General features: G+C 41.4%; 1 protein-coding gene across 2 annotated transcripts in view; it reads left to right on the forward strand.

The window, feature by feature from the left end:
• Nucleotides 1–25,796, forward strand: part of INPP5A (inositol polyphosphate-5-phosphatase A) — a 249,251-nt gene that overhangs the window by 191,398 nt on the left and 32,057 nt on the right. For both annotated transcript variants that reach the window (XM_069863389.1, XM_069863391.1), the window contains exons 10-11: nt 16,369–16,464; nt 16,802–16,876. In XM_069863389.1, the coding sequence (XP_069719490.1) occupies nt 16,369–16,464; nt 16,802–16,876 (171 nt within the window). The remainder of the gene's footprint in view (nt 1–16,368; nt 16,465–16,801; nt 16,877–25,796) is intronic.

The following is a 25,796-nucleotide window of genomic DNA, read 5'->3' on the forward strand; positions in this document are numbered from 1 at the left end:
TCTTCTGCTCTCTGTCCACTTTCACCGTTGCTGCGACAGCAGCGCTGTGTGCAGAAGCACGTTCACTGAATGTTTGCTGAACCAGGCTTCTGTGGGATTTAGGCACAGAGATGCTTGAACAGCCTCTACACAGGAGATGGGCATTCTGCAGAACAGGGTGTTCTTCATCAGTAGGGTGTTGGATTTCCCCTAGATCATCACTGCAGCAGTTTCATTGTTCCTTCGGTATTCTTCATTTCTTTTTCTTTCTTTTGATCGGGAGGCTCATTGGCTATGTTCATTACTTTTAGACATTTAAAGTAGGATCAGTACTTTACTGTATCTGATCAGGGTTCCATTTAGAAAGCAGGACAAGAAAAATTTACATCATTTATTTCATACACTTAATAAACCTGAAAGTGGTCTTTCAGAAATAGCAGAGGTCTTCTGCGTGTGTTTCTGCTGGACATGCTAAAAGGATGAGAAAATGCTCATCACATGAATCATAGAACAGTTTGGTTTGGAAGGGACCTTAAAGCCCATCCAGTTTCAACCCCCCTGCCATGGGCAGGGACACCTCCCATTGGATCAGGCTGCCTAAAACCCATCCAACCTGGCCTTGAACACCTCCAGGGATGGGGCAGCCACAACTTCCCTGGGCAACCAAGCAACTTTGCTCCAAGCAAAGTTCTAATTAGCTGAAGGCTTGTTAGCTTGGTGTTCACTTCAGGCAAACTAATGGAAAAGTTGTTAGTGAAAAAAAAATTGGAAGATGTAATGCAATCACAAAATATGCTTGAACAAGTCCGTTTGTCGTGAGATTAACAGCTTGGATGGAAATAGTAATCAACCAATCATACGACAAAACGAGTTCGTTGAAAACGTGCCATTGTTTATCTTGGCTCTGAGGAGTCATTAGTAGTCAGAGAAGTAGGAGACATTGGAGGCAAACAGCTCAACCTCAGCTCCCATGGCAATGCTATGACATGTGTCATTAATGCATCTTTAGGTATATTTTTTAAACTACAAACTTGATTTTACATGTGGTTGCAGAGCCAGTATGTTGAAATCCATCAAACATCTTCACTCTGTGTATTGAAACAGCGTGATTTGGCACGACAGGAGAGTGAGGCACTTGGTCTTTTTAACAAGACCCTAGGCTGGATCTGGATGCCAAAGACAAATTGCTTTTGCAGGTGGTACCAGGTTTGCTTGACCCAGCCTTCCTTAGACTTCCTTTAAATTTATCTGGAACAGCCCCGTTTGGTAGTTCAGAGAGGATTTCCCAGGACTTCATAGTTAGAAGATCGCAATTTCCACACTCTGCTATGTTTACAGCAACGTTTCTGTTCCTTTCATGTCTAAATGATATTTAGAAGCCTCTGACAGACAATTTCAAATGAAAAAATCATGCATGAGAAATTAGCCACAAGAGGGATTAGTAAGAGGTTCATTTCTTGGAACGACTGCCTGAGGAATTTATGAATGCCCTGTGTCTCACCAAGAGCTAATGTCTTTCTGAAGATTTGTTTTAGTAAAAGAGGTGCCGTTTGCTTCGGTTCAGGAGGAAATTGTTGCAGCGTAGTTGTCTGTGGTTTGTATGATTAGATGAGACAAGTGCATAGTCACTTTTGACTAGTAATTCCTTAAAGTTTCCCAAGAAGGCTTAGGCACTTTTGTTGCAGACCTTCTTTTAATCAAAATTATTTCTACAGAGTTTCATGCTGGTGGAGGAAGATACCACTTCTTTATTTCTGTACCATATGCATCTCATTGATGTTAATAATTAACAAGTGAAATCTGCACCTGACCACGAACAGCTGATGAAATATTTCTGTTAGTTGCTTACTGTATTCCTGCTAGAGACAATCAATAGGTAAAATCTATGCAAATGTGCAGGGTTCAAGTGAGGGCTATCCTGAACAGGACTTAAGCTATGCGCCTGCCTTTGTGCCAAATTTTTCAGAGGGTTTTTTTTTCTCCTGTAATGAATACATGTATTTTGTGCATTGGAGCATGGCACAGGGCCTTTTGGATGGCAGGCTCTTCAAGAAAGAGGAAGAGAGTTTTAATCACAAAAGCAGAAACTTCAGTCAGAGAAGTGATTCTACACTTTGTTTCATTTGTAAATGGTGCGTATTGGCCTTTGTGAAACAGAACCCCGGCCCAATTCAGGACAGCGCTTCATAGATTCTTTACGTGGGGCTTTTTGAGTCTGAAATAGCGCACGTGAAAAGGGAAAGCGATTCAACATAATTTGTTCCAACAGCTAGTCTAAGATTTTTCCCAATCAAGATTCTTTCAGCATATTCCTCTTTGTTGAGCTATAAGCAGCTTTTAAAATAATAGCATTAGCCTGCATTTCAGGACTTCACTGGGTGTTCCCAGCTATGGTGATTTGTTACAAGAAGCGAGAGAAATGCGCGTATTGTAACCTTTTAATGGATATGGGAGGCTTGTAAACTAAGTTGAGATTTGAGCAATTTGTAGATTTCAAAATGAGCTGTAGAGTTCATTGAAAAAGAAAAACGCATCATTGAAATTCATGGCGCCACTTTGGTTTTCTGTGCTGAGATTTATCATTGAAAGCCATATTGCTTTCCCTTTGCCTTTATTTAAAGCTCTTCAATACATTGTTTTTAAGGTCCATTTCTTTTACAAGCTTTTCCTTTCAGCTTGCTCAGGGTATCGGGTCCTATGAACATCTGTTTGTGCCTAAACTCAGCCAGGACCTGGACTGTATGCTGCCTCCCTACTCCCTTTTGTTTCCAGAGGCTATTGTTTCCGATTTCATGCTATCAGAGGGGCTGCATGTTTTCCTGTGTGAAGTTGTCAGAGAGATAAAAGCACAGGAGCAGGGTCACATTTCGAGGGATGGGCATGAAAAATTGGTAAAATGTATCTTGAGGGCCACCCACAAGACTTGCTTGAAGAAAATCAGAATTAGGGGGTAGAATTATAATTTTTAAATTTTGCGGATTCCGAAGTGGAATAAGTAGAGATGAAATAACTGACAGAAATCTCTAAGCTAGATTTGCCCCTAGTTGACTTATTCCCCTTAGGTAGCCTGAGAGCGTCCAGTTGGATTTCATTAGAAAGAAAATACCGTCATCTTCATTATGGTGCCTGCCCGTGTCTCTTCAGTGTGAGGATGATTTAAAGCAGTATGGCCAAAAGATTTAAAACAAGTGTATTACACCTTTTGCCCATCATAATAGACTGACAAGAAGAGAAACTTAGTGAAGGTGTCTACCTGTCCAAAATTACCATTATGGTATGATACCTGCAAAGAATAAGGATGGTAACAATTGAAAGACAAATAGTGCAGCTTAATTAACTTAATTAAATACATTTTCCAGGAAGAAAGCATGATGCCAGCCTTGGAACTGCGGCTGTGGTTTATAAAACTGTAAACTATGGTTAACCAAACCACACTTATCCTTTTGTCTCATGTGAATTCCAGAAGCGTCACCCTAGTTTTAAAGGGTGCAAAATAATTCAGTTGGTGGCAAGAGGGAAGAACATCTGCAGTTATGCATACAGCCAATTTAGACAGTTTGAAAGTGCATCCACTCACATCTGCATTAACACAGTAGGAGGAGGTTACTTGTGTTTCTCTGAAAGTACTAAAAAGCTGGTAAAAAATTCTATTGTTCCTTAACATGGTATCACTATAACTAAAGCAATGTCTTGCTGGTTTATGTATCGTACAATCTCAATTTCATTTTTCATTCGTGTTTTCATTTAGGTCCTGACTAGATATAAAATTATTTTAGTAGTACTGGTTTAGGTCGGTGGTTCAATAAGATAATTACTTTTATTTTAGGAGCTCATAATGAGGATTTTGTAGAAGTGTGTGTCAAGAAAACAAATGAGATTTATAAGTTATAATTTTTTCCATCAGCAACTGATAGATAAGAGATACCAAGCAAGACATTATCTTGCTGCCGTATAGCTTCCAAGTTAGAAAATGATGTATGTGATACAAATCAGTCTAATACTGAAATTTCAAGGCAGTGTAGGTTTTTTCTACAGCTTCTTGCCAAAGTTCAAGTCAATTATTTTTCTTAAATGCGTAAATGATTTGCAGCTTAATATGAGAAACTAAATATATATTCTGGTTTCTGTTGAATTTAGCAACAGTTTTGGCTATGGAAATGCAGCAGGGGGACACTAATACGCAGATTTTTTGAACGCTCATAATATAGCAGAAAAAAATGCTAAACGTGTTTTTAATGTACCGTAATTATTGAATTTATAACCGTTGTGGTGAGATTTTTAGAGATTAATTTGTTTATAAATAAAAACCAGAGAAAGCAACAGATAAAGAAAACATTGAAACGTGTTTAACCGTTCTGTAGGTGAGTTTAAATGAGAGCACTGAGTGGGTTTGCGTCCTTTAAAACTAGGGTGTCACTCATCAGCCCTCATCTTTTAGAGCTTGTCTGAGCTTGCGGTGACCTCGGTGAGGTTCCTGGGTCGCACTGGAGGAGCAGCTGGGGAGGCAGCGTCCTGCAGCACGGCGGGGAGCTTCCCCGTAGGACTGACAGCTCCCATGGTCCCTGATCAGCTGCTGTTGCGGACAACAAGGGTTCTACGGGGTAGATAAAAATGTGATGTGTGTCTGTGTGCTCTTTTACGTAGGCAGCAGCGCGTGCACACCCGTGGGCTGGGCATCCACAGGGATGCACTGGGGCAGGAAGTCACACGAACACAATTTCAGGTTTTTTGGGGGGGGAAACAATTATGTGTTTATTTATCAACATTCTGACAACCACACTTTCATACCTTGCATTACTTTTTGGGCTGACGGTTGGGCTTGATGATCTTGGAGATCTTTTCCAACCTTAATGATTCTATGATCGAGAATTATGAAGAGGCATTTTACCTTCTGTTGTGAATACTGCTGATAGAGTCCATTTCTGGTCTTAAAGGTATAGATTCTTTCTGAAATCACAACTTTTTTATTCCAGCAGTTTTCTTTGGCATACCTGTCTGATTTTGGATGGGTAAAAGAATTTACTTTGTTTAGCTTTGTCTCAGAAGGGAAAGGAGCAATGGCTAGAGTAAAAATTAATAGCACATCTTAAAATCCATTACAACATCTCCTTTTTTTTCTGACTAAAAGTGAGTGAAAAAAGGCCTCTCTAGAGGAAATAAAAAAGAAGTTATTACAGCTTTCACTTTTTTTGTAGAGTATGAAAAAGCTTTCTGTATGTTAAACAGTCTTGTGGACATCTGGCATGATTGGTTTTAATCTGCTGACTAAAAAGTCAGGATTAAATCTTGCTTTACACCTCTTTGTATTGCAGTCAGTAAAGTGACAGAGCTGCTCTGAAACAATGGCACTACTTATTCCACCCAATATGCCATGTGGTAGATCACCCCCTTTTTCAGCACCACTTCTCTGCAAAGACAATGAAGCATCTGGTGGGGTTTTCCTGTGTCCAAGATATTTTTTGTCAGTAATTTCACTCAGCCGGTCTGCTTAGCTCTCCCTCGGTGCTACTTTTTGAGACAGGGTTTGCCAAACCCAGTGGCAAGAGGTCAGGAGGCCAAAGTGATGAATTTTTATGTGCCTGTTTCTTGTGTTTCTGCTCAGTCATGATTCTTTGCGCGCTGTACTGCCTCTGAAAGGGAGCCACAGTGAGCAATTTGTCCTTCTGGGCTGGAGAGAATGGGGAGGCAGATGAGTTAAAGTAGCATGTATGACTCCGGACAGAGACGCACACAAATGTTTTCTTATGGCGGAACAGAATACTCCTGTCACTATTCAGCACGAGAGGGGCTTGGGAGATTTGTAGCCTGTTGGCTTTCGATCAAGTGACAAATGAATTTAACGGCACTTAAAGATACAGCAAAAAGAATAGCACTTCATGAACCAGAACACAGCTGTTAGCTTTAAAATGATGTTGCGTTAACACTACTGAACTGGCAGTTTTCCCTGTCTCTGCGTAAGTGGGAGCTCTCTGTATTTCTCAGCATGTTTGAATCCTTTTTTGCTTTAAGGAAAAATCATCTCATCTGTATTTCAGAAACTCTGTAGAATATGTTTTCTGGTTGTTTGCCCAGTTGGGCCCCCATCCCGTCCAGATGGATCTGGATCCATATGAGCAGGAGGACTGTGGAAGCTGTACTTCTGGCAGAGCTTTCTGTCCTCTCAGTGGTGCTCTGAACACCCATTGGTGTCCAGTGAGGATCAGCATTCACTGCTGGGTTAAATCCCTGTGGATCCCCAGCCAGTGGTGTGAAGTTTCTCTTCCTCTCTCCGTCAGCTGTGTCACTCTAGTTCGTCAGGAGCTGCACTGCAATTTGTTGTTGGTCAGCGACTGAGCTTTGGACCCATTCAGTGCAGGTGATGTCCCAGGGGGAATTCTGGATGTTGCTGTAATGCACAAACCCTTCCTTCCTACACCATCAGAAACCGCACCGAATAGAACACGAGTACCTGACCAGGGGTGGTGAAGAGAGGCAGCCAGCAGAACATGCCACCCTATGTCCTACTCTCCACTTTGACTGTGGAACCCCACAACTGTTTTATATGTGTTGCTAGTCTTTTTATTGGGTGCAGTTTATGTGTCATACACATACTGATCTGTTAATTCCTCTTACCCTTTATCAAGAACAGAGTAAACCTTGTTTCCACACCTTGCATAGTATGTTACAAAGTTATCCTTCCTTCATTTTATCCTAAAAGCATTTATTTTAATGTGTGATTAAGTGCCCCTGGAAATAAGTGAACTCCACGATGGTTTGTTACTTGTTCAAGGTGCATAAGCCTGCCGTTCAGCTTCTCCACATCTTCAGAGTCAAGGTGCTGCTGCAACCAACTGCTTGGAGGCTGTGTGACAGCAGTGATAGGAGAGGAGGACAGTTCAGCAAGCCCCCCTCATGGTTCTCTGAGCCATTTGAATGTAACTAGCTAAAAAGGATTACTTGAACTTACTGGCTGCTGGACTCATATTCCATTTCAAAAGTGAATAAAGGAGCAAATGAAGTGGAACCAGACAAGGGAGTACGTCGATGAGAAATGAATGAGATATGGCAGGATGAAAAAGAGTCAAGTCAGGGTGGCTGGACAGAGAAAGGGGAAAAATACAGTAGGAAAATAGTACGCTTGTTGCATCAGGAAGGCATCACCCAATCAGCCGAGTTCTAGTCTCACCAGAACACAGCCCGTTCCAGTTATTAACACAGTGAATTTCACATTCCCAGCTTGTTCAGCTCAGAAAAACAGGTGTGGTGAACTGGAAATTAGTTTCCTGTCACATTTGGAACAGGCTGCCCAGGGAGGTGGTTGAGTCACCTTCCGTGGAGGTGTTTAAGGGACAGGTGGATGAGGTGCTGAGGGGCATGGTTTAGTGATTGATGGGAACGGTTCGACTCAATGATCCTGTGGGTCTTTTCCAACCTAGTGATTCTATTAATAATAACACTAATATTAATATTAAAAACTAAAATTAACTTAGAGGAAGATGTTCTTCTCCCATAGATGAGAAACAGTGTAAGAATGTTATGATCTCTCCCACTTTGCCGTACCTACTTGTGGTCACTTGATGAGATGGAGGGCGCACACTGGTGCTAAGACTTAGCAAGAGCAGGGGCTTGAGGAGCTGGCAGCCCAGAACACACTTCTGCCTCATGCAAGTCACTTCCCTGTTCCAGGTCTCAAATTCCCTCTTTGTTTAATGAATTAATTATTTTTGCTATTATGCACGATAGGATGAAAAAAAAAATACAGTGCTTCACTGTATTTCTCACTCTGTGATTAAAAGTAGCTACCGTCTGCCTGAAGGCAGATAGATTTTAGGTAGATAAGTGGTTTGATTTCAGAATTGCCCAACGCTTCATGTTTTAAAAGTCCGCTCCAATTTTGATTTCTGAGGATAAGCTTATTAGTGGTCAAGTATAAAAATACTATTGAACAGTGTATTGGGTCATATATTGCATAGAAGATACTTGCTGTTGTAAGCTTACTTTGTGGAAGCCAAAGGCTCACACTCTTCAGAGGCCAAGACTTAATCTGGAGTCTTGTCACACTGTTGATTTTGTACCAAATTCCCCGTTAATTTGAAGGGCAAACCCCTAAATTTACTCATTCTGGCAGTGCAAGTTGGTGAAACAGAGTATTGCATGGGAGTGTTTCTGAGCCTTCTCTTTGTTCTGAGTGAGATAACATGGAAATACTCTGCTGGGCAGAGCACGTTGCAGTAGTTGTGATCTGGCAGCACACGCGCGCCTGTCCCTCCCCAGCAGGCTGTGGCAGCGAGTGTTCTTCCTGGAACGGCTGAGAAGGATAAAGTTGACAGATTCAAGTTACTTGGAACCTTGCAATGTCCAGTTCTGGGAGCCAGTTGGGAAGCACCAGAGAATTTTGTTAAGTGTTGACTTAAATTTTTGCTACTCTGCATTCCTGCTTCCGTGTTTCAGTTCTTACAGCTGTAAGAAACCATTAAATTTGGAGGTAGGAGAAAAGATAACACCGTCAGCCCAAACAGAGGCAAATATTACCACTCTAAACAAAGGCAATTGAAGGGCACACAGGAGCAGATGGGATCCACAGTCTATTTTGCTTTTAAAATGAAAAGAAATAGAAGGTTCTTAGTCTGAAAGTTAGATAAAAGCAAGCTTAGCTATAAGGAGAGAAGCTGCCTCTTATTTCATTCCTCCTGAATTCAAGGGAACAGAGGATTTTACGTTTCTCTACAGAAAAAGATTTACATCACAGATCTTGTGTGCTTCATCGAAGTCTTTGCTTAACGGAAACAATGCGTACAGTCCTCTGCTTGGTCAGCTGGAGTGAAACAAGGGTAAGTGCTGTGAAGGTTTCCAACAAGGGATTTTTCAAGCTGGTATTCTGCTGGTATTCTGCAAAGCAGAAAAATGTAATAATGAAAGAGAAGTAATAGAAAAAAGTCTGAACAAATCTCAGGAAGTTCAGGGATAGGATTATGGGACAGGACATCATATATACAGAAGATTTCCATAAACGGTTGGACTGCTCCAGTTCCTGTAATTATGGAAAAACAAATCATTGTCTTTGAAAACTCCCCCCGGACCCTAGTGGACATCAAGTAGTGATGCTAAATGACTAGGAAGATGGACAGGAGGAGGGGAGGGTTTTTTTCTAGCAGACTGCTTTGAATTTCTAGATCTTCCAGTGGTGCAGGGTTTATCCAGATCTAATCAAAGTCCCGAATGCATATATACTATCAATGTCAGCGAGCGAATTCAAACCCAGAGCTTAAAAAGAAGGTTGGAGAACCCATTACCTGAAAACTTCACCATTGCCTGCAGAAGCCCTACAAAACTTTGTGTTCCCAATGCATGCAGGTGCCAAATGGCTCAGGATAAGTTGTTTGTGAATCAACATGTAGACGCTCAGCTGAACTCAGGCTTGGAGGTCATAGTCAGGAAAATGAAATGGGAGAATCCAAAAAGATACGGAACCTGACCAGAAGGAGCCCAATAGAGAAAACTACTTTCCAACCTAGTGATTCTGTGATCACCACGCTGGTGAATGTGTGTGATGGAAAAGGAGTTCTGTGCTGATTTTTTAATTCTTAGAAAGAAATACACCGAGGCAGGGTGGAGAAATTAACAGTGATACAAAACAGTAAATTTAACACCAATATTGAAAATGAAAAGTAGTTGCGAACTGGGGAGTTGTTCTATTTGCAGAACTGCTTAGGACAGAGAACCACAAAGTGTCTGACAGTCTCTTTCTCTATTTGACAAAAGGGAGTATGGAAAGATGCTGCGCAGAAAAATTTAGGAGTGTGAGAAACTAGTATCTCTTATTCTTTCTCTCTGCATCTGTGTAGGTGAGTGAGTAATTAATGTCCTGCTATTCAGTGGGTATTGATGAAAATTTAAGAATTAAATCATGTACAAAGTAACGACTAACTGAACAAACTGTTTGTTTTCAGAAGAAACCTATGTTTAGAATAGTTAGCCAAAATTAGGGAAGTCAGATTTAAGCATCGGAAGTTTATAAACTAAGCTCAGTGTCTAAGTAGCTGAGTTAGGTTATGCAGAGTATCTAATAAGTAGATGGGATGCTATTGCTGTTAAACATGTAATAAATGCCACGAGGGTGTTTTTTTCAGTGCCATCAGAAGTTTATGTTCTGGGTGAAAAAGATGCAAGGAGGCAGCTGATAGCCGCAATGTAGTGTTCCTGTCTCCTGGGACAGAGCTGTAATCTTGGAGAATCTTAGTGGCATAGGCCTTTCGGGCTTAATTCAGATTCTTTTCTCAAGAAGAGAATTAAAAAGAGAGCCATCATTGCCACCAGCTGTTGGCATAGAGGAAAGCTATAGAGGCAGGGAGGGCAGGGCCAGCAGCCTCGAAGGTCTCTCAGGAGCTGGGGAAGGGCAGGTGGTTCTGTGGGCCAGTGGCACTGAACTGGCTGCTCCTGCACCCATTGCTGCGTGGGCTGAGGATGGGCTGGGGCTGGCATCTGCAGCTGAGTTACTGCAGAAGATCATTCTATCAGAACTGGGTGTTGTTTTCAGCAATAATAGAGCAGGCAAGAGAGCATCACCGACAGAGCAGGCAGTTACGTGTACTGCCAGGCAGATGCCTTTAAACTGGTCTCTCTGCTTACTCAGTGCAGCACCTGAAAAACTGATGGAAATTGTTTTGCCTTGTGTAGTGATACACTTTGATAGCATTGTTGTAAATGATCTACATGTCTGGACACGAAAATGCTTTCCACAATAAACTTAGTGCAGCTGATGTGAAATCAAGTCCAGAGGAATGCGAATTGTTTCCAGCAGGGATCGTTTATTTTAGGGATGCAGGAGATATTTGGGAGAACAGGCGCAGGAAGATAGGGGCTTAGTGTTGGGTTTATTTTGTTACAGGTGCTACCCAAAGAGGTATTTTAAAAGCAAAATATCCCTTTGCCACAAATCAGCAAAAGGCTAGTGCGGGGGGGTGAGCGGAGTAGTACTGTAGGTCTTGGACAGCTTCTGGGCCAAGCTGGTGCTGCTGTGAACTGCCTGTGAAGTTAAATCAGCCCTAAAATGAATACAGGCAGCAGCGTCGTGTAATTTGTATTGATTTGCCATCAGAAGATGGACCATACACCCGCTACACAAGCTGTGCGCTGAGAGGAAAGACGGGAATGGTGTGGGAGGCTTTTGCTCCCCATCCCACCGTCTCCACTACCTGTCTCCACCACCTCTGCTCCCCTGGACTCCTCTGGGAATATTCAAAGAGAAAGTAATTTCACATATTGATACTTTCAGTGGCTTCTCATTAATACTTTTTTTATATTTTTTATTCAACTAACATTTATCTCTCTGCTGAGTTAAATTCCTGGAAGCGTATTAGTGTTAAAAGCATAGCAACTTCGACATTATTGCTTGTTTCCACGTGGTTTAAGTTGACACAAGTTAACATATAGTCTGAAGGATATTTTTTCGCATAAAGTGTACATCCTCTCAGATGGGTTTTGATTGCTTTACATCAGGGAATTCAGCTCTGTAGTTTCCCTAATTGTTTGCAGCAGACGTGCAGCCAAACACCTCTACTCAGTGGTGAAAAATAAGCTAAAATAAGTCTCCATTCCAGTGGCAGATAGAGTTTAAAAAACACAGTGTTACCTGTTCTGTAGCTAAATGCACAACTTCCCTTGACTCAGAAAGTTACATTTAACTTTGTTTTTCTTGCTCACAAATTGTATTTCACTTGAATCACATGATCTGGTGAATTTACTGTTAGAACATTCCCAGGAACTCATATCAGCCCCTCAGAGGTGCGGAGAAGACCAAACAAGACAGATGTTCCTGTTACTCCCAAAGTAGTTACTACTCCAAAGTAGTGGGAGTAACCACTTTGCTGATTGTTTCAAATACAATTTGCATCCAGATAATAATAAAAAAGCGTTTTATTATCCTAATTTAATAAGCGTCAAATTGATTTTGGCTTTTGAGCAGTGTTTCAGAAGAAGCATTTCACTGCCATAACTAGGTGATACATTTACCTCTGTTCTTTCTATCCTGCCAGAAGCCACAGAATATATAAGTGGGAAAAAATGAAATATCTTAAGTTTAATTGAACTGGTTGCTCGTGTGCTCAAGACCTTGTTTCAGCTGGCTCATGTTAGCATTCTTCAGACTCTGCTCTTCTCTCCTGGCACTTCAAGCAACAAACACTTGTGTTTCACTCCATGCAGCTTACCAGAAATTGCAATTGCTACTATCACTAAACTTTTTTAATTACAAAGAAGCAGCGATTATATTCTGCTTTCTTTTCTTTGTTGTTATTATTTTACAAGAATTCAAAGGAGTAAAAGTCCTAAGGAGAGTATTCAAATAATTGGGAAAAATAATACATGTCTTTAGAATTAGTAGGAAAGTTTGAGTCTGTATGTGCTTGGATAGTGCATTTTTTTCAAAAAGTTTGTTGAAGTAAATACAAGCACGTGATGACTCAGCTGGAGGTGGACTCAAGTCTAAAGGGTGTTCAGAAAGGAGGAGGAGGAGTGCAAAATCGATGAAAAATCAGCTGCATTTTACAGCAGGGCTCTGTTAGCAGGAACCGATAGCACAGTTCGCAGCCTTTCAGACTGTTTCCAAATAAACGCAGTATAAAAAGCCATTCTCTAATATGTATTATAAACTACTGCATGTGTATAGTTTGTGTATGTAACCATACATTATCCCTTTTTACTGTAAGTATGCAGAAAAAGTCTAAAACATTTTGATATGTTGCATATATATATATGTGGGAGCAGATGTATTTTGAAGGTTACATTTATGCTGTAAATCAAAAGGCTTTCCATTTCTGAGGACTGCAGAGTTTAGAAGAAATTCCAGATTTGTCTCTTGTCCTTATAAAAAGCTTTCACTCCTAGCTTTGCATAACAGTGCATTTTATTACGTTCCAAAGCCATTATCAAAAAAGTTATTGCTGTGTGTTACAATTCAATATGCATAAATTATCACAAAGGATTATTTTTAAAAAGTAGGAAGCGTCTACCTGTGTGGACAATGTTTGTGGACACAGGAATAAGACACATCTGTATTTTCTAAGCAGAGGCTGAATACCGAGTTCTCTCTCAGCTCTGAATGCAGCTGACCTGCAAACATTTTAACCAAATTTTGTTTCGAAAGGAAAAAAAAGATCTTTTTAAGAAGATAACTTGGGTAAAGAAGTTTTGATATCTGGTTTCCTCTCTTCTGGCTTTGTAAAAGAGTATTTTTGAGGGAATACTCAGAAAGAAACAGTGTGTTTTCATAGCATTTTGATTTTCTTTACCAGCAACAAAAAATCCCTTCATAAGTAGACTCGTCTCAAAAGGCACATGTTCCCCAAAGTTTTCTGCTTGGGTGACTACGACTTTGTAGAAATTGAAAGGAGGAGGAAAAAAAAAAAGGAGTGCTCCGGCTTGTATAAGAAATGAACCTTTGCCCAATCACTTTTTGTCTGTGAATAAGGTAACTTTTTGTGCGTGTGAAGTTTGAAAGCAATAAGGTATGTGGGTCCTTTCTCTGTATTGGTTCTCAAGAGTCCATCGCGGGGTTTTTTTTCTGTTAGAGCCAGCCTGAAGTTGTGAGATAAAGCAGCTCAGGAAAAAAAAAATGTTCTCAAGCAGATGCCTTTAAGAGACAGAAATCATGAATTTCTTGAATTGCAACCACTCTGGGGGTGGCTACAATGACTTTTTGACAGTGACAGTAACTCTGCCTTGTCTTTTCGAGCCCTTCTTTGGCCCATTCACTCTGGAAAGCTGCTTAAGCGCCCTTAAGCGCATTAGCATTTGGATGCTCGGGGACCGTATTGACCCTCATTTGGAAAGTTTAAATGAGTGAAAGATGGAGCGATTTGTTAGGGCTTTAGAAACCAGCTTTAGAGAGCGGCGGGTTTTCCGCTTTGGTTTGTTCGGGTGCTTGTTCTAATCTGGTGCGCTGTCTAAAGGCGACCAGACTGATTTGTGACACATGAGCCCAAAGCGCTATTTTTGGGGGCTTCACCCGATTAGCTGATCTGTGCTTTGAATTTCAATAGCCGGCATGGGAGGGAGCCACTTTGGGAATGGCTTGCTGCTGGATAACCTCATCCGTGTCCTCTACGGACACAGATGGCAAAACGGGAATTACTGTCCCAACAGACAAAAAGGATGCTACGGTACATGGGGATGCGAGGGCAAGGTGCCTAGGTCTGTGCTTAGCATCAGTGGTACCCAAAGGGCAGCTGCCCTGACCGCCTGGTGACCAGGTTTCAAAACAGCCTGGTGTGCTTCTCCTCCTCCCTCCCAGGTGAGGTTAGGTTTAACAGCATCTTCCCTCTCCGCCTTTTGATAAAACACCTTCTGACTCCGCAGAGCAGATGAAGTTCTCAAAGGGCAGCCTCAGCCTGTCTCTGTGATGGGTACTCCTTCCTCCGGTGAAAGCTGTGGTCACAGACACCTACCGCCGTGTCGGTGCCGTGGTCGTGCCAAGCTTTTCAGGACAAAACCCGGTTAGATGCTTGTAATCTATAGAGATGATTCGAGGGGGAGAAAGCAATCAAGAAATATTTGTCAGGAGGGGACATGGTTTATTCAGTTAGATGGGGAATCGGCGCCCGTTCAGTTCACAGACTTGAAGAAAAAAATCTGATTTGTATTCTATTTTTGCTGAATCACACTAAAGTTATCCTTTAAAAATGAAATTGCTTAGCTTGATGCATTTTGTTTGTGCTGTGGCAACACGCAGGGGCCTTTCTCCAGGATCATTTTTTAATGTCTTTCTATCAAATGGGAGAAAAAAAGTCCACAGGCAGAATGTTTCCACTCTGGCATCAGTAACCTAAGCTGAGATCTAAAGTATTCGGAAGCAAATGGATTTTTGTTTAAATGCTGGATTGCATCTGCTACAGAAGAAATTCAGAATGGGAAACTGAGAAGCAAGCTGTAGTTTCATGGCATTGTGTCGGGTGGGTACTGCAGTACTGCTAATGAATCCCACATCAGTATTTCTGTTTCTGAAAGGAAGAAGCATGTAGTAGTGAAATTCTATTACCCTGTTACCCTAGTACATATTTATTTTATATGTGAATATTATGCAAAATGAAAATCTGCTGTCTGGCTGTTATGAAGAGGAATGGAACAGGCAGAGCAGGGAAGTCAACTTTCCTTCTCTTTGATTGAGTTATTTGCTTTAGCACATTTTTGTTAAGAACCTCTAGCAAAATATGCTTTTATTCAGAATAGTCTTTGCCAATAGCCTTATCCATTGCTGTGCAGAGATGCTGGCAGCAGCAGCAAAGGATGCTGAAGGATTCTGGAGTGCCTCCCAGGTGTGAGCCCACGTCTTGGCCATTCTCTCACTGTCTTTGAGTAATACCAAGGTTTTCTTGGTTCCCCTTGCTCTCTTCTGCCGCCCAGTACCTTTGCCCAAGCAGCATAACTGCAGAACCCTCTGTGAAGCCTGCCTTCCCCACAGTTAAGAGATGGTCTATTTCTGCATTTCAAAGCACTTAACATACTTAAAGCTTCACTAAAAGTATAGATTCAGTAAGTCTAAAGTATGTTTTTAGGTTAAATGGATGCCTTACTACTAAAAGCTCCAGGTTTTCACCTGTTACAGTGCAACAGACCAAGCCTTTAAACAGCATTTTCTGTATTATTCCCTAGGTTAGCTTTGATTGTCACTGAAAATGGGTTCCAACCAGGTGAATGGCAAATGAATTGAGGCCTGACACTTCCTCAGAAATCTACACCTCTGTGCCTGATAAAGTGTTGATTCATGCTTTATTTTAGATGCCCGGTCCTGCAGATATCTAGAGATGTGATGTTATCTCTTATTTAAAAGGGTGATGTGTGGGATTTGCTATCCAGAGTAAACCCTGAAACTTACTGTCAGATTGTGTGAGTGTTGTTTGGACTTTTAAAGTTGGTTTTGTTTGGGATTTTTAACTATTTTATTTAAAGTTATTTAAGATTCCTTCAAAAGGCAGAATTTTTTGCAAACAAGAGTTAACGCATGGAGCTGTAGTGCCAATGTAGTTATCAGCTTTTCAGAAGGCATTGCAGAAACCAGTGGAGCTGTCACATCAGTAATTGTAGGAAGTGTTTTTTGAGGATGCTTGCAGGTACTGTGTGACACAGTGACAGACCTGTGAAAGAACCCATGTGTGTGGTAGTAAATTTAATGACTATTTGCCTTATCTGATCGATGCTTTCTTAATATTGCCTGTTTCTCTTCAAGCAGTAATTCAGTTTATTGTTTTAAATCCATCATGAGTGAAAGTAAATGAGCAGTGATCTATTTTGATCTACAGCAAATCATACTTGCAGGTGGGCGTTGGAGATACGTAGATTGATAAAGTTTGATGAAATGTGGTCTTATGTTGGGTATAAACTAGTTTCTCTTTCTCCCTTTGTGTTTTTTGTTAGACACTATGTGCAAAGGCTACAATGCAGACTATCCGAGCAGCTGACACAAATGAAGTAGTCAAGCTAATATTTCGTGAATCTGATAATGACCGAAAGGTAAACAACCTAATGCCCTCTGTCCCCCTGTGTAAACAGAAATGTTGTTGAATGCTCACTTTCTTTCCTACAAAGCATGAATATAGTTGTTTCAAACTGATAATTTAAAGGGAGGGGAGGGATATAGATTGTCAGACCTAATGCTCAGTTAATTGGATCTTTCTAAGTGATTGCCAGTCAACCAAATGGGCGAGCTGACAAGGAGCTTTAGCTGTGCAGAAACCTCATGTAGTTTTAAAGGGTTTGGATGTCTCTAAAAGGGTCGCTTCCAGCAGCTGTGTGTTAGGTAGATGAGTCCAAGAGCTTTCCTAATCTTTCTCCTCTGTTTTTTTTTTAGGTTATGCTACAATTAGAAAAGAAGCTCTTTGACTATTTTAATCAAGATGTATTTAGAGATAACAATGGCACTGCGGTAAGTTCATTTCATTCATTCCTTTTGAAGGAATAAGCTGGAAACTCACATAGCAACTGCATTTCTCTACTGGCCTTATCCTTATCAACTGTCCCTATTTCCTTTGTAATTATCACTTATGCCATCTATCCTAATCAACCATGCTGTCTACAGAATGAGAAGAGACAGTTCATCTAACACAATAACTGTTTCAGATTTCCTCTGCACTTAACCAGTTGTTTTGCGTACAGCTTCTTAACTTTGGCAACTGTTTAACTTCTTTTTCACAGACAAAATTGTAAACTGAATATATGTGACAGCTCACTTATCTCCTCTGTCCTCTGCTCTGCATTTCTTCAAGTATCCTGTGTCTTTACTAGGTCTTCATTTTGCGCCACAGTAACTTAGGAGGAGTCCTTAGCGCAAAGCCGTTCTGAAAATAATTGGGTCTTCTGAGTGTACAAAGAATAATAAGAACGCATAAATAAACAGAATAGAAAACTCAAACCCTACAGCAGACTGGCACTGTTTGGGCACTCATAGAGGGCTCCTTAGAGGAGAAAGTGGACAGGGAACACAAATGTTCTGGTTTGTAATGAGAACTCCAGTTTTTCTGTGGAGAATGGCTTTATATTTTCTTTAAGGTGATTTTATTTCAAAATGTAGCCACTTAGTTTGGAAAATTTCTATATCACTGTTTGCAGCTTTCTCAATTTCACCTAAGATTCCTAGAAGTTATGTAAATAAAGGAAAAAGATGAAGCACAAAAAGAAAAACGCAAACAGTTATGCACAAATAAAAATCAGGAATGTGCGTATTGCATGGAGTCTTATTGTGGATTTGATTGGCCAGACCCTCTGCTTGTGGAAATGGGCCCAACTTCACTGACATAAGAGCTGTGCTCGCTTGTGTCAGATCTTGGGCTGCCCATCTATGCATAATCTAATGGCATTTGTATGTTGAATAATCTGAGCTGTATCAATAGGGCAGGCTGCACTTGACAAAAAAAATCTTCAGGAAACTTTGTTCTGCAGAAACTCTGTGTGTCTGTCTGTCTGTCTGTGTTAAAGGTGCTCGTGTAGAAACACAAGCTAACCAAGGTTCCTCTTATTTCTTCAGTCCTTTCCTTAGGGTGACTGAGTTTTACCTTCCTTCCTCCTTTCTAAAATAAAAGGAGGGATTCATCTTCAGTATCTCAGCTTTTTGGGGAACCCCTTTGTGTTTGCCCTACTCCACACTGCTATGTTTTGCCATGCTCTGTGCTAGTGAAACCCTGTCCCTGCTTACCCCGTGCATTGCTCCTTTTTGCATAGGACTGAGATGTACCCTGGGTCCATGCCTCTCCTCTCTCTCTCTTCTGCTCTCCTACCTACAGCTTATTATCTTGCTATTTATAGAGAACCAGGCTGTTTGGAGGGCTGTCTGCAAGGATCCAGGGCAAGGAGGACACCTGAAGCCCTTTTACCTTAACACTCAAAACCAGAGTTTAGTTAAGTTGACCTAGGAGGTTAATTTCATGTGTGAATCTGAGACCTCACTGATTTCTTGAGGTCAGAAGAGTTTGATCAGTCAGACTCATGAGGAAAGCAAGGATCTCTTTCTCCTTTCGGCATCTATTGCGATCCATCCCGTTTGTTGGGCTGCTGGCCCTTCACGTAACACGTCTTTTCATGTGTGGTGTGTATGCTCACCAGGAGAAGTGTCTATCAAGGCAACGTGTCTTAAAAACGCAGTTACCGTGAGATAAGTTGGTTTGAGGTTTGTTTATTTGTTAAATACACAAGGTGAATACATCCTCGGGAAATATGGAATATTTCCTTTGCTGGTTTTTGTCAGTTTTGAGGACATTTAATTCAAATTAATAACGCTAATTCCAATTCCCGTTTCCATACTAATCCCATTCCTAGCTCAGATTTTCCTCTACATGTATTACTGTTATGATTTTTTTAGCTTTAATTTTAAAACATCTCAAGTATTTGTCATTTTTCATCCCCTAGTACATTTCCAAAGCTGGGCAAAGCTATTCCTGTTGCTGCCGTTTACCACACGTTAGTGGTATTTCAGGTGACTGCTGATTGACTTTACATACTTTGTTGCAGTGTGCAAAGGCACAGGCAGAATCCCACATAAGCACATTCCATTTCAAAATCAGCAGTCATTTCATTCATGCATCAAGAAGAGGGAAATCTTCCAGGTCAAACATGGAAGGAAAAGATAAACGATATAATGAGCCATTGGAGATAATCTAATCTTCATGGTCTAGTTAAACACGCAGCACCATGATCACTAAAAACAAACTACCTATCTAAAAGGATAAATGTCTCTGTGCCGAATTCAACCCAAAAAATCCATCGCATCCTTCATCAACCCCTGGTCTTGTACCAGCCTGACAGAAATTTAATTCAAGCTGGCTCCTGAAAATAATTATTGTATTTTAAGAGTAGTAATCATTGGTCGGGACATGATTGAATGTGTCCATGCCTATTGACTTTTTCTATGATTTATAGCTTTGTTTAGTCGATATTCCCATCGAAATTGTATAATTAATTATAAGTGGGGCTGTCAGGTCTGCAGGATGGAGTGCCCTGATGAGTATTTGGGAAGATTAAATTTTCCTTAGCTGCACCAATGCAAGGCTTGGGAATTTTCACAGCACTATGGCTGTTGGATAAAGATGTTTTCTGTGTGTTTAGCAACTGCTTTAGCTCAAAATCCATTGATTTTTCTGAGGGTATTTTTTTTTATCAGTGTGGTGTCTCTTCAGTAACATTGGAATGTGTACAGATGTGACAAGGCCTGACAAATATTTATTATCAACAGGCTACTTTATCATTGTCCATACACAATTATTCCTTCTTTTTTATGTTGTAATCAACAAAAAGAATCTTAAGATATATTTATAAAAATGAGTATTTTTAATGAAAAATCTGATACAGATACAAACTATCTGTTCAACAGAAATTCAGTTTGAAATGAGTACAGCAATCTGTCAGGTCTCATTTTTCCAAACTAATCTGTAGCTTATCCAGACTTATCTGTAGTTTATTCCAAAGTTAGCTTAGCAATTACCTGTATTTGTTAGCTCGAAGTGCAATGAACATTCTGTATCGTTTTATTTCAGAAAGGAACACCCAGATTTATCCAGGCATGTAGCAACTGAAAAGAAAGAAAACCTATTTGAAAACAGCTGTAGCAATAATGCGCAACTGTCCTAATGTTTTATTTGTATGTTCTGAATTGTACATCAAAGTTGGAGAACATCAGATGGACCAGGGTGTAACTCCCCTGAGTACAACAGAGGTGCGATGTCTCGGTGCTGTGGGGAGGGATGGTGCGAAGCGGCAAGGAGAAAGGCGGAACCAGGGGAGGTACCACACACACAGTTTCACCTTAGTGTCAGACAAATTCTATTTAAGTTGTCATTTTTGAAGTAGAAGAAACTTAACACCTCTGACCTTGATGGTGGGATACAGCCAAGCCTTACTGTACAACATCATTGTGCCCTCCTGCTCCAGAGACTTGCCCAGGAAGGGTGTCCAAAGAACAAATGAGGCTTCTCTCATCTGAACTGGTTGCTTGCACCTTTCAGGAGTTGGCAGTCCCCAGCTGGGAACCATCACCATATTCCAGTCCCCCCTCTTTTGTGCTCCAGCTTCTCACCCACCCAAAGAGCACGAGGAGTCCTTGTGCAAGCAGAGACTTGGGGAACACCCAGGCCTTCTGCAGAGGCTTCCCGGGTGGATCTGCAGTGGTGGCCACTCCTGACCTGACGCTCACTCGCAGTGCACTGCTCGCACAGAACTTAGTCATAGCTTTGGATCTGCCATCTCTCCAGTGATAAAAACCAGCAAGCTCATGCTTTAAGGAGAGCAGCAGCGTGCAGGGAGTTCTTGAATAAATCTACACCTTTACCTGTTGGTTTTTCAAATTCCTTAATCATTTATGATATACCAGGCTATAAAGTGGAGTTGGATTTTTTTTTTCAAAATAGCTTGGGTTTGAGAGTTCCCTGTTAATTTCAAAGTAATCAAAAGGAGAGCAAGCCAGAGACAATTATTTAATTAAAAAAATATATAATCATGTTATGATTTGTATAAAAGAACCACAAGCTAAATGCTGTTTCTTCAGTAGTCAGTTAAATAAATATAGTAAGAATGTAAAAACTCATAATGACCGCGGAAGAATGATTTAATCATTACGAATCATTTTATGATCTTCAACCACAATAGGAAATGACAAACAGTACATACATTCCTAACTTTTTTATGAACCATATTAAACAATCAATTCAGGTAGAAACCATTTATTGTCCTTACTGTCCACACCCATGTGATAAAAGTAATCAGTGATTTCATTGTCTTAAGAGTTAAGCCTTACGTTTTTCCTGCTAAAATCATAATCTCTTTTGTCCATTGATATTCTTGGAAACTGGTGACTCATTATATCATAAAATCATAGAATAGTTTGGGTTGGAAGGAACATTAAAGATCATCCAGTTCCAAGGCTCTGTGATGGTCAGGGACACCTCCCACTAGATCAGGCTGCCCGAGGCCCATCCAGCCTGGAGCACCTCCAGGGATGGGGCAGCCACAGCTTCCCTGGGCAACTTGGGCCAGGGCCTCACTACCCTCATAGTGAAGAAATTCCTCCTTATGTCTAGTCTAAACCTGTCCCTCTCCAGTTTATAGCCTTTGCCCCTCGTCCTATCACCACAAGCCTTTGTGAACAGTCCCTCCCCAGCTTTCCTGTAGCCCCTTCAGGTACTGGAAGGTCACTATAAGGTCTCCTCTGAGCCTTCTCTTCTCCAGGCTGAACAACCCCAACTCTCTCAGCCTGTCTTCGTATGGGAGTACTCCAGCCCTCTGATCATCTTTGTAGCCTCCTCTGGACCAGTTCCAACAGCTCCATCTCCTTCTTATGCTGGGAATTCCAGAACTGGACACAATTCTCCAGATGGGGTCTCACAAGAGAGGAACAGAGGGGCAGAATCCCCTCCCTCACCCTGCTGGCCACGCTGCTTTTGATGCAGCCCAGGACACGGTTGGCCTTCTGGGCTGTGAGCGCAGGTTGCCGGCTCATGTCGAGCTTCTCATCAACCAGCACCCCCAAGTCCTTCTCCGCAGAGCTGCTCTCAATCACATCATCCCCCATCCTGTGAAACCACAGATTGCCCCGACGATACCTATATCTCTGTTTACAGTGGTTTTCCCTGCTTCCTGCTGTTGCCCCAGGGCAGCACGGCCCTGCTCTCACGGAGACGCACCCCTTGGCAGTCCTTGGTTTCCACTGCTCCCCTGGCCTCTGAAGCTCAGAGGTAAAGGAGGTGAGAACCAGAGTGCCAGCCACACAGTAGCTCCTGGATAATCAGAAGTTTCAGAGGATACCGTTGATAATGGCATTGATTCCAAAAGAGATTTGAGGTGGTTACACGTAAAAGCCCAATGATTTCCAGCCTAGATAGTCATGAAACGGAGATGGTTCCATTTCTTACTTTAATTGTTGTTAGAACAGGAAAAAAAAACGTTGCTGTCAGTGGTCCTTCAGCAGTCCTCTTGCTGCAGAGAACAAACTGAACTTCTATGGAGAGCATATTCTTACTCAATTTCTATGTCTTGAACAGTGAAATCAGCCTTTGAGGGTAGATTCCTTTTATGCTGTGTGTCTGTTTAGCTTTGGTGTGAGAAGGAAATTATATTATTCTGTAAAAATGGATTGAGTTATAAAAGTCTTGTTAAGTAATGATTTACAGCGATCTGTTGTCATGCTAATTAACTTAGAGGTGTTATTACAAACGGTTCAGGCAAACATACCTTTAAATGTTGCTTAATTTGTATGTGGGGATTTTTTTATATTCCCAGGAAATCACGGAATGATGTGCAAATTGAGAAGAAAGGTTTAGTCCATGAGGAACTTTTATTAAGCTTTTTGTGAGAATATGTGTGCTCGTGAAGGTTAAGGATCTGGCATCACTGAAAATGTATTAATCAACAGACAAGATATAGCACAGTGCTCTCTTCCCAATGGCCTTGGCTGTGACCCTTTTAGAGATAATGGGAATACTGTCCACTAAGAACTAGATTAGGACGATCAAGTGCATTTCATCAGGGTTTGACTTGAACCATGATCCCAGAGGTGAAAAGGCAGAGGTTTATCCACTGAGCCAACCAGCCCCTGTCCAGATAAAATCTTGAATATGATGTATAAGGGCAAATTAGGATAGAGGAAGGAAATTGATTGCTTAGGACCACTGGACTGGTTATAAGGAAATCCTGTGCATCCTGAAACTGGCTCTTTTATTTAAGGTGGTCATCTGATGCCTGATTTTCATAAAGTACCAGTAGGAAAATGGCCTCGTGCTGTATTCCTTTACTAAGAATCAATATTGCCATGCTTGGAATTGCATTTGCTTGTTAGTTGTTAGTTGATGTTCTGTTGGATAACTGCAAAATAGTGAAGACAGAGATGGGAAATAACTAATAAATTGTTCTCACTAGCAAACATAAATGTAAAGCCAGATCACAGGCAGAAGTCAGTCCAGATATGCTGGGTTAGCTATTTGCTGCCAACTTTGTGTTCCAAATAAATGCATTACTCTGGTGTAGAATTTGCACATATCACAAAGTTACAGGTAGGATTTCATGACCTTTTGTCCCCCTGTCTGATTCTTAGAGCTGTTATAAGTCCTAGGGCTAATTCAGGTGGACTGTGCTATATTTATTTTTTAAGCCATTGGTCCTTGTTTAAGTATAGTCTGAAGAAGAGGTCCAATATCTGTATTGGCACTCTGTAGTCAGTATGATTGGCTAACATGCTTCAGCCTAGGGGCACCCTTTTCAACTTTTGTGACATGCAAGAGGATATCCAGAGAGGCAATGTTTACACCTGTATTCCAGTCCTCGAGAGTTTATGGATCTCACCGTCATCCCTTACAGTTAATATTTGTGCATATACAAGAGCACCCTCACCAGGCTTCCGCATCTTGCCTGAAGTCTACAGCAATCCAAATAAAGATAGGAGGGTGCTTAGTTTTTTTTTCACCAAGCCTCTGCAGTAGCCCAGTCCTTTTGCATTCTCCAGGTGCTTCTCATAATCTCACAGTCAGATGCCTGCATACACATAGATGTGCACACGCATACAGACTAGTAAATAGTAAGTTTAATGTGGAACCTAATACTTCAGGACGCTTTCATAGCAAAAGTGCAGCTAGAGGTGAGAGCGAAATACTCAGTTGTGAGGATGCAGAGACATGGGTTCTGGTCCCTTGTCTTAGGATTTTTTGTGTATTTTACATAAGTTGCATAGGTGGTGAAAGAAAAAAAAATGTAGGAAGCAAAAGCTTTAATCCAGATCTCCTGTGATTCCGAGAGTGACCTTCAGCATCTCTAGTTGCCGTGCTGCTTGTGGGCGTCTACGTTCCCCAGCCTGAGCTCGGCAGGAGGTGTGCCCTGCCTTGCCTTGCCTTTCCTTCTCAGGCACCCACCCCTCTGGAGAGAGAAGCAGGGGTATGAATTTGAGTCAGGTAGGAAACAAGAAAGACTATGATCGTTCTTCAAGAAAGTCTTAAGGCTTTCTCTGGAGCGAGTCCAGAGAAGAGCAACGAAGCTGGTGAAGGGGCTGGAGAACAGGCCTTATGAGGAGCGGCTGAGAGAGCTGGGGGTGTTTAGCCTGGAGAAGAGGAGGCTGAGGGGAGACCTCATTGCTCTCTACAACTACCTGAAAGGAGGTTGTAGAGAGGAGGGAGCTGGCCTCTTCTCCCAAGTGACAGGGGACAGGACGAGACGGAATGGCCTCAAGCTCCGCCAGGGGAGGTTCAGGCTGGACATTAGGAAAAAAAATTTCATGGAAAGGGTCATTGGGCAGAGGCTGCCCAGGGAGGTGGTTGAGTCACCTTCCCTGGAGGGGTTTAAAGGACAGGTGAATGAAGTACTGAGGGGTATGGTTTAGTGATTGATAGGAATGGTTGGACTCGATGATCCGGTGGGTCTTTTCCAACCTAGTGATTCTATGATTCCAGGGTTTTTGTCGCTCTACGAGTAATACTGGAACTGTATGCTACATATTTTTACATTTTTTTTTTTTTTTATTTTTTATATATTATATAAAATACACATATTTTTTAAATTGTAGCTAATGCAATGACAGTTTGACAGGGCAATGCCTGCTGGTTTTAACTCACTAATGTTACAAATCTGTGCTGTGTTTCAGAGTAATAAGCATGTAAAGCTTAATGAAGTAACCCACTGAATCTGTCACATTTGCAAGCAGGATATTTCTAAGGAAAATCTTTTGGTTTTAAAGTTAGCATCCACTCAGGCGTACTTGCCATTCTGAATGAGTTATATTACAAGCTGTTGTGCACAGTTTGTGGATTAATTACAGTAATGTTGAAGTGTCTATTCCTGTGAAGTTTTTAAAAAGGCAGTTTGCATGAGTGCAGTTTTGCAGGGTCAGGTTTTTTTAAGTCGAGGCAAGTATAGGGATCCTGTGAGAGCGAGTGACAAGATGCACTTGCTACCCTTAGAAAACTGGGAGCATTACTCCCGACTTTGGTAAAGTCACTGAGAACAGCACTCACTGAGAGGTCTTCATTGCTTCCACATTGAATTGATGTATTAAAGAGCAAATAACATTCCTTGGAGAAATCACACTGGTGCACAGAATGACGGGAGCTGTAGTCTCTGAAAGCTGTGAGCAGCTGGACTGCATTTTGGGTGCTTCGGGCTCTTTTTCAGGTGCTGTGAAGCAGGAGGGATGGGACGCGATTTGCTTCTGTGGAGCAGAGTATCGGAAGGGAGCCCTCGGGATGTGAAAGGCACAAGGCGCTTTTGTTGTCAGCAGAACATAAATGCAACTGCTGCTGCATGAATGAGGGTCTATTCCCAATCAGATTCACTGCTTCTAACTTCTTAACTAACTGGTTGAGTCTTTACTTTAGTGTCCT

Source organism: Phaenicophaeus curvirostris, chromosome 9 (genome assembly GCF_032191515.1).
Source record: "Phaenicophaeus curvirostris isolate KB17595 chromosome 9, BPBGC_Pcur_1.0, whole genome shotgun sequence".
NCBI classification, from domain to species: domain Eukaryota; kingdom Metazoa; phylum Chordata; class Aves; order Cuculiformes; family Cuculidae; genus Phaenicophaeus; species Phaenicophaeus curvirostris.